An 8,769-nucleotide genomic window follows, 5' to 3' on the forward strand; every position below is an offset into this window, starting at 1 on the left:
GGAAATATTCGAAAAAGACTACTGCAGAAATACTACAAAACTAAAACGACAGTAATTGTACAAAAATACAAGAGAAATACTACAAAATACAAAAACGGTAATACTCCAAAAATAAATCTTAAATGTAGTGCTTGAATCAGAGACCTTTTATATATTACTAGTTTGATAACACTAATCTTTTTAAAAGACATTTATAACATGTAAATGTCTGCATGTATATTCATCCATACGTGAAAAAGTTGGATCCGTCTCAAAGACTCTCGGCCCAACTTTTTTTACCCTATTGCGGCCCGCCTCTCCAAATAGTTGCCCACTCCTGGTATCGTGTAAAGATATTGAACCACTGAGACACACTAACAAATATCAATTGAAGGACACCGTGTCCATATTTTGGCTAATTGGCGACGAGCATATCGGAGCGCGGCGGGATATCGACAGCGAGCAATGCCAACAAGTCATCAAAGCAATTAGTGTCGCTGTGACAAACGAGGCCCCTGCAACGTTAATTTGGCCCCCAGGACACGTTCCCCCCTCACCGTAAATAATCGTCCGGACGAGCGCTTCAATGGCACTTTGGAGCCTGAAAAGACACCCGGATCATCAATGAAACGCACATTAGTCGAGCGCTAGCTTTTCTTACCTCTGCCAGCCTTTTTCCGATTCATTTTTTTCAAATATATGATGGTTGATTATATGCAGGTTTGGGTATGGTTACTTTAACTTGATTACTTTGAATTACTTTTGGATTACTCCAATACCAAATATGCTAATAAAAGACAAAAGAAACTAAATATGAATAAAATGATGACTCACAACACGTGGTAAGCTTTCTCTCCTGGCTTTGATCTTGATAATATTTTCGCCCTTATGGCTATTTGGGTTACAAAGGGGTCCTGACCTCTGATTTAAAGTGACAGTGTAAAAATCCACAGTTGGAGGTTATTGTACCTTAGAAGGGAACTAAATATTTTGCATCTAAAAAAAAAACAAGAGCCCAAACATACCAATTGGACAAGTACCCAAGCTTACTTCCTGGTTTGCTGAATTACAAAGCAGGCTAGATAGACCCTGAGCGGCAGAAAAGAGCCAATGGCTGCTGAAGGCAGTGACACTGAAGGATGAAGCAGAAGTAGCTATCAATTAAAAAAAGCAGCTAGGGATAATATCATGCTGCCAAGTGGATGACACGAGAGGCCAGAGAAGGAAACAGTGAAAAAAAGTGGCACTGAAAAACAAAGCAGGAGCAGCTAACGATAACAATTAACCGTGAGCCAAAGCATTTAGCCAAGTGTCTAACATGAGTAGCTAGAGAAGGAAACAGCGAAAGAAACAACAGGTATTTTTGGTACAACTAACCCAGGAAATTATATCAAATCAATGCTTCTGGCTTATCTTTGACCTAATTTTGGTTATTATGTAGGCATTTTTGTTGTTTTTCAGTGAAGGTATAAGCATTTAGTTTTTGAGGTTTATTTTCAAATATTGCTCAAAAAATTTGCTTGTTAACTCTACTTGGAAATGTACCGAGATGGAAAATACTGAAAAAAATGCAAAATAATAAAAAAATATTTCCAACTGGGTTTACCACCAAATAGTAATATACAGTAGTATCCGTGGTGAAAAAGTTTTATCGCTCCATTAGACGAAATCTCTTCAGGATGACATGGAGAGTTTTGTATCCATTAAAAACTTTTCAAAAAATGAAGTCATTTGCACATATGTTTCCAAAGCATTTTCTCTGTCTTGATTTAAAATGTCACACTCCAAACCGACAATCATGTTTATTGACAGCAAATTGTTAAACGAAAAAAAACACAAAACAACTACATTAGTGTGTGATGATGTCTGCAAATCAGAAAGACATCGACTGAAATATTTATGTCAAGAAAGAAAAACAGAGTTCTTGCTACTTTTTGGTTGTCTTGCGGATCAGGGCCATCCTCTGAAATGAAAGAAGACATACAGTATATACGTGTACATATTAAATATATTTATTGAAAAATGACTTTTTCTGCATTCGATAAAACGTTGCGGTTACCTGTTTGTGTGCTTCGGTTGTGCACGCCTTCTTAAAGGGCCGGATCTCATCCGACCCGTAACCCGGGATCCACATGTTCCATTGACGCTCTGGAGGGCAAAGTAAATAAACAATATAACTAAATAAAACAAACACAAAACAAGATATCTATATAAGGAAATATACTGAAATCCTTGAAACGTTGATCACCTTATTGTCGTTATGGAATAAAGGATTGTCCACATTAAAATTGTCTTTATTGTCATCGATAACAACCTAGCGAATGTTGTACACGCAGCACAAAATTTGCATCATTTGGTATATGCATTAATGCAAAGAAACAAGCATGAGCAGATAGCAACAACACCCAAGACGCATTAGCAATGAGTGTTTGTGACACGAGCGTAAGCTGCTATATCATTTACAATAGGATTTCCTTTTTTGTTATTGATAAAATGTAGAGTGCATCGATTCTGAAATATGACGTGGTTTTCCGGAATACGCATGTTATTATTAAAAAAAACAAAAAAAAACCTACATATGATGAAATACATTTTTTAAATAACAGACTGCAGTTGCACTTTGAGCAAAATTTAATAGCAGTAACTTCTAGGACACACATTTGAATTTAATAGTATTTTTTATTGTACAGAATTAAATAACTGAATACTTAACTAATAAGAAATGAGTATGCAAGTCAATTACTGTGCAGCATCGGCTCTTCTAAAAATATCTCGCTTGCGTTTGGAAAAATGTACATCCGTATTCTATCTTTATTTCTCATGATGAATTTGGATTCTGCTGTAAAAACATGTTCTAAAATATTTTAAATATTCTAAATACAGCATGATAAAATATTTTGTTTAATGACACAGGCTGCAGTTGCACTTTGAACCAGAGGTGGTGGCAGTGAGTAACTTCCACAAAGGAGCTTTTCATTGTATAAAATAATCAGTGACTACTGAGATAATTAAAAAAATAGTGTGCTAGTCAAACAGCACCATTGAATTCCTGTGAGCAGCAATATCTAGCCTCTAAGTATTCCTACTTTATTTCTTTAGTTTAATCTGGGAAATATGCTGTTGCCGATGTCAATGCACTAATTTTCATTCTCCTTATGCACTTACAACAGGGATGAGCAAACGGTAGCCTTGGGACCTCGTACAGCCGACGTAACCCAACCCGCCAAATGAAGATGGTAGAAATAAAAAATGAATTAAAAAAAAAAAAAAAAAACGGCCACATTTATCTGCATAAGCTAATTTATAATTACTATTTATTTTGTCAAAATATTTGACAAATTTCCTGAAAAAAAAAACATTCTGTATGAGCCCCTGTTGTATTTTTGAAATTCTTAATGCATATTATCAAATAGCATTTGCACTTCTCCTTGATTACGAGTGTTTCAAAACAAATTGGATGAAATGGTATTATTCATAAACAAATGAAAAACTACCCTCTTGTTGTCCTTTGGTCAAAAATACACTGTGTTCTTAAAAACCCAGAAAAGAAACCCCCAAATATATTTTCTATTTAACTTTACCCAGATTGGACCCAAAAAAATAAAAAGGAAATGAACTGTCGTTTTTATTCCCTCTTCTTTGTAAAATGTATAAAAAAGTACTAAAAACAGGTGTTAAGAATAACATGTGCACGTAAATGCAATTGAGAGAAATTGGATAGGCCTATGTTATCTTTTTTTCCATGGGTATTGGTTTAAGATTTAAAACTACATTCGCATATGCAAGAAATGTAAATGTAAAATGTTTTTCTCTCCTGGCCTTTCTGCAAAATTGTTTCACTCGATGTGACCCACGACTCAAAATGTTGCCCAAACCTGACTTTGAACTTTAGCCAGCCTACACACACTACAGATTTAATGTTTCCTTTCCATCTTAATATTACATTTAATATTGGAGAGCCAGCTTTAATCCTTGTAAACGATGTTTATCATGTTGTTATTAACGGCAATAAAGACGGTTCAATTTCTTGGTATAAAGCATAAGCGTACCGAGGTGCAACTGTACATCTTTGACCTCCAAGCTGTTAGATTTGCGATGGCGCGCCAGCTGACAAGCGGCCGTCACCACGCTCTCGATGAAATCGTCGGCGATCTGCAGCAGCATCTGCAAAATTTCAATTTGGAACATTTTTATATCAGGATGCAGGGGAGGGGCCATATTGTTTAAAGCGAGACGTACCTCCTCCACATCCTCGTCAAGCTGTTCGTTGGGGTCGATTTCTCTCACCAGGTCTTGAAGCTTCTTTTTGCTCAGCACCTGAAAGTGCGCGATTGTCAGATAAAGCCCATTTAATAGTCATGGTTGACCAATTTGAGGATATCTGTATCGGCATTTTTATCTATTAAACGGAGCAATTATTGAGGCTCAGATACAACCAAGCCTTTCCATCCCCCCCTCTCTCCTGCCTACTGTCTGGGATGCTACCCACGCCGCGCCTTCTGATTGGATCAGCAACCAGAGTGGAGCCACTGAAGCAGGAAGCTGTCCCGAGACCACAGCCAGAGTACAGACGTGTAGCAGGCAAACACAGAAAACTCTCTCGAAAATGTAATTAACATTCCAGTGCACTACATCTCACAACTACTCCTAACGCTACAAGGTGCAGAGAGAACAACATTGGAGCGGAGTAAGCAGCGCCAGACATGCCTGTGAAGAGATTTTAAAGTCTTTGGTAGAAAAGTGTGTGTGCGATATAGAACAAAGCGTAAAAAGTGTAGTTAACTTGTTTTAGGGAAGCACGTTCAGGTCGAGAATCGTATAGCTCTCATAACATTAGTTTGTCAATCAAGCATTTGTTTGTGATTGACAGAGAGAGAGCATAAAAAACACGCTAAAGTGGAAGGCTGAGTGATTATCCATTACCATAAGATTAGTTCATCAATCTGACTCTAAAACAGAAGTGCCCACACTCCTCAATTTGCAAGTTACGTCAAAATGTCCTTACAACATTTTCTTATATACAGTGAGACCTCGCAACTTCGCGGTTCGACGTTTGCAGATTTAGAGCTTCGCGGCCTGTAATGGTAAAAAATAAATAAATAATGTATATATTTTTTTAAAAGGGGCGTCGCTACTTTTTGCGGGAATCCCCTTCAGCCGACGACCCTAGCACGGCGCGCCGTTCTCGTTTCCCAGTGTTGTGTCCAAATCCGACTCCCGTACAGAATCTCCCCCTCCCGACGATACATTAAGTGCTAGTCTATTGGTGGGCATGACAATATGCTATTGGGTGATTTATCTCCCACAATGCCTTTTGACTTTTCAGTTCAGAATCTGGTGTGCTCCACCAAAACTTTTGTTTGAGCAATAAGCTACTGTATTTTTGTATTACATTTCTTTGCTATAGGTCCCAAAGCTTGCAGTGACGCTAAAAGGAGAAGCAAAAACATGACAACTATGTAAACGAAGTTTGTGATTACCAAGAAATATGAAAAGCTCTTACGATTCACGGAGAAATATGGCCGTTACCAAGGGACGATCAGGACTATTATTAAAAATAAGGAGACGATTGAGGCACGGGAATCTTCTAAGCGGAGGACAATCCTAGCAAGCGGAATTTAAAAATCAGTTAACATTTGAGTCTGCTGTCTCTTCCCCCCTACTGGATCAACCCAATACTCCACGGTTCCAGCTCAAATAATAAAGGTAAAACAAATTTCATTTTCCTGTAAATGTATATTTATCTATAAAGTTGAATAATCAAACGCATGTATATTACACTAGGGTGGTCCTTATTTTTCGACTTTTAAAATTTCATGCTCTGACCCCTTGAATATGTTCCAATATATACAAAACGTAATTAGGCAAAGTTTCATCAAAATCAAAGGATATTTAGAGGTCGCTCAAGGCCTCTGAAATTTTGGTATGAAAAATAAGGATTTTTCGCACATTATATCAGACCTAGTGTACAAAGTTACTTGTAACTTTTCTTGTGTTACAATTATAAGCAATGGACTGAAATTGGATGTTCTAAAACGGCGTACACATAGGGTTAAGATTTCCGTTTTTTCTCGAAAATTGCCAAAATTTTACCATTTTGGGAAATTTCAAAGTCGTTGAGCTACCTCTAAATATTATCCAAATTGTTCAAAATTGCACACAGTGTGTTTTTATCGATATAAGAACATATGCGGGGGGTCAGAGCCCAATATTTCAAAAAAAAAAAATTTCGACCCCCATTAAGGACCACCCTAATATTACACAAGTATTACTATTTTGTTAAAGTTTTTACCTGGGTAGTGACAGTTCAGAAGGCATTGGATTAGCTTTCTATTTGCTGATATATATTCCACTTCACCTCAGAATAAAATAATGGTATCCTAGCAGCTTATTTCATATGTATCCCTGGTTACCTGAGATCCCTCGGGGCTGCTCCTGCCCGCAGGACCGGGCGCTCCGATAATTTTGACTGCCGCGGCGGTGCTGTTGGCCATGCCGGCAGTCTTGTGAACGTTTGGCTTTTGAGTGACTTGCGGGAAAAAATGATACAGAGGGGATTATGCCAAAATTCGAACCGCATCCATATATCTGTGAAAGGATGTCAGAGTCACAATATTAGGAATAGCTACTGGATATTATCTCCATTATTTTCGTGTGTTGTTTACAGTTCTTTTTAACATACAAGAACTTCTAAAATATGATTTATATCAGGATCTGACGACCTTTTTGAACAGTTACTTTTTTGTTCCTTATTAATGCCACAGGTTACCAGTTGTATATGTGTAGTAAATCATATTTATTTGTATATTTATTTGTGCTGAATTCACGGATCAGCACAACACATCTCCTGATCTAAAAGTGCTTAAAAATATGATCAGGTAATTATTACGTTTTTACTATGTTATTACCTTTTTTGAACAGTTACTTTTTTGTTCCTTATTAAGTGCCACAGGTTACCAAGTTGTATATGTGTAGGAAATCATATTTGTATAACCCTTAATCCTAAAGAATCTCAAAGAATTCACGGATCAGCATTACACATCTCCTGATCTAAAAGAGCTTAAAAATATGATCAGGTAATTATGTTGTTACTGTTTTATTACCATGGGACATTCTAATATTCGACATAGGAATAAGAAATAATGCAGTTCCAACATCATTTAGGAACTCTTATATTTTACAACACGTTTTTGCCACCTATTCTCTCAAAATGTTCAGTAAGTGACGATTATTATGACTTAGGCCAGGCTCTAAGCGCTATGTTGTAAATGCTTTTGCCTATTAATCTTCTTTTTCTTTAAACTCTTTACAGGTTTGCCTTGGAGTGCCATGTCTAATCTCGTTGAATACAATGTTTCTCTACGTTGTTATCAAAAAGACAAAGACGATTCAAGTAAGGTAATATGATCTTACAATATAACCTCAAACAAATTAATCAGATATTAGTTTTCACTGTTATTAATCTTATTTATCATGAACATATTCTATTTGTTCCCCAAAATCTAAATAAAATATAGGTTAAAATATGTATAACCCCTTGTTATATTTGCCCTAGTTTTCTTTTAAAAAGGAAATATACATTATCGTTGGTTGGAGAGGCGGGGTTATTTCTAACATCAACGTTTTTAATAAATTGTATTTTATTTATTATTTTGTATGTTGGGTGGGGAGAAAGGATTTACCGTATTTTCTTATGGTATATTTAATGTTGTTTATACAGGGCTTTATGCTGCATTTCGGTGTGGAGTTATTTTCACACGTAGGCACGTAATAACAAAATCAGATTAAACTGAAATCAAAGCACACCACTAAGTAACAGATTTATTATTACCTAATAAGGAAACAACACGAGTGGAATGATAGAAATTTAGTTTAATCCTTCGACTTTGACGACGCGCTATGCTAAAAACAAGAGCAGCCGAGAGCTAACGCATTAGCCGACCAAGCTAACATTTTCATCCGTTTCGTCACACTTATTAAATCCATTTTACGCTCACCTGACTATGCAGACATCATTTCCCCATGTTTTGGTGCCGCTAGAAGGAGAATTTTATTCGATCAATGCGCAAAAATCGTTGTTAGGTTGCTTCGAAGTAGCCAGCAAAAAAAAAAACATCGGGTTGTTACTCTTGAGTTGATGACTGCTTCCGGGATGGTCATAGCTGTTTTCCGATAGTGCCATCTGTAGGCTTGGCTGTATCATTACAACTAAACACGTGGTTACGTGGCTCAATATAGGTTTAATTATACTGTACAAGTGTACAGTATCGATCAGGAGTGTCAAACTCATTTTAACTCGGGGGCCACATGATAAAACAAAGATTCTCTCGGGGGCCGGACTCTTAGATTACAGAGAAAGAAATAAGAGAAAGAGGGGGAGAGAAAAAGAGAGAGGGTGGGACAAAGAGAGATATATCGAGCGAGAGAACGTGAGAAACAAAAGCGATAAAAAGTGAAAGAGAGGGAAAAAGAGAGAAAGAAAGAAATCCAAAGAGAAATGGACGGAAGGAGAGAAAAGAGAAATAGAAATGAGAGAAAGAGAGAAGGTTAAGCAAGCTTCTTGTCGGCTGAAAAATAGTCTGTGTAACATAGTGTACTAATCTGTGAAGCCCTTAGAGACTTATTGTGATTAAGGGCTATACAAATAAAAATGACTTGACTTGACTTGACTACTATTTCATACTGTTCAGTAATTTTCCCATACTTTTCTCTACTTTACCATAGTTTTTTGTACTTTTATTTACTAAATGGTACATTTCCCATACTTTAATCTATGGTTAACGAAACATA

The 8,769-nt window shown here is 36.7% G+C and overlaps 1 protein-coding gene across 2 annotated transcripts; it reads right to left on the reverse strand.

Annotated features, from left to right (window-relative positions):
* Positions 1 to 1,766: 1,766 nt before the first annotated feature.
* On the reverse strand, positions 1,767 to 8,148 carry taf12 (TAF12 RNA polymerase II, TATA box binding protein (TBP)-associated factor). Of its 2 annotated transcripts, none has more exons than XM_088327981.1 (6): positions 7,977 to 8,148; positions 6,393 to 6,508; positions 4,219 to 4,296; positions 4,029 to 4,143; positions 2,039 to 2,127; positions 1,767 to 1,942 (listed from the first exon to the last, which is right to left on the reverse strand). In XM_088327981.1, the coding sequence occupies exons 2-6, from the start codon at positions 6,471 to 6,473 to the stop codon at positions 1,907 to 1,909; spliced, it is 399 nt and encodes a 132-aa protein (XP_088184107.1). In that variant the 5' UTR covers positions 6,474 to 6,508; positions 7,977 to 8,148; the 3' UTR covers positions 1,767 to 1,906. The 2 variants fall into 2 exon arrangements, with proteins under 2 accessions (XP_088184107.1, XP_088184106.1); XM_088327980.1 differs by having other exon boundaries at positions 6,393 to 6,567; positions 7,977 to 8,142.
* Positions 8,149 to 8,769: the final 621 nt, after the last annotated feature.

This window comes from Urocampus carinirostris, chromosome 2 (genome assembly GCF_059441175.1).
Source record: "Urocampus carinirostris isolate Australia breed hairy pipefish chromosome 2, RoL_Ucar_1.0, whole genome shotgun sequence".
Taxonomy (NCBI): domain Eukaryota; kingdom Metazoa; phylum Chordata; class Actinopteri; order Syngnathiformes; family Syngnathidae; genus Urocampus; species Urocampus carinirostris.

Coding starts and splice junctions, on each gene's coding strand:
- taf12 (XM_088327981.1), bottom strand. CDS start 6,473: ATGGCCAACAGCACCGCCGCGGCAGTCAAAATTATCGGAGCGCCCGGT. Junction 4,144..4,218: donor TTGACGAGGATGTGGAGGAG/GTACGTCTCGCT, acceptor GAAATTTTGCAG/ATGCTGCTGCAGATCGCCGA. Junction 2,128..4,028: donor AGATGTACAGTTGCACCTCG/GTACGCTTATGC, acceptor TTTGCCCTCCAG/AGCGTCAATGGAACATGTGG.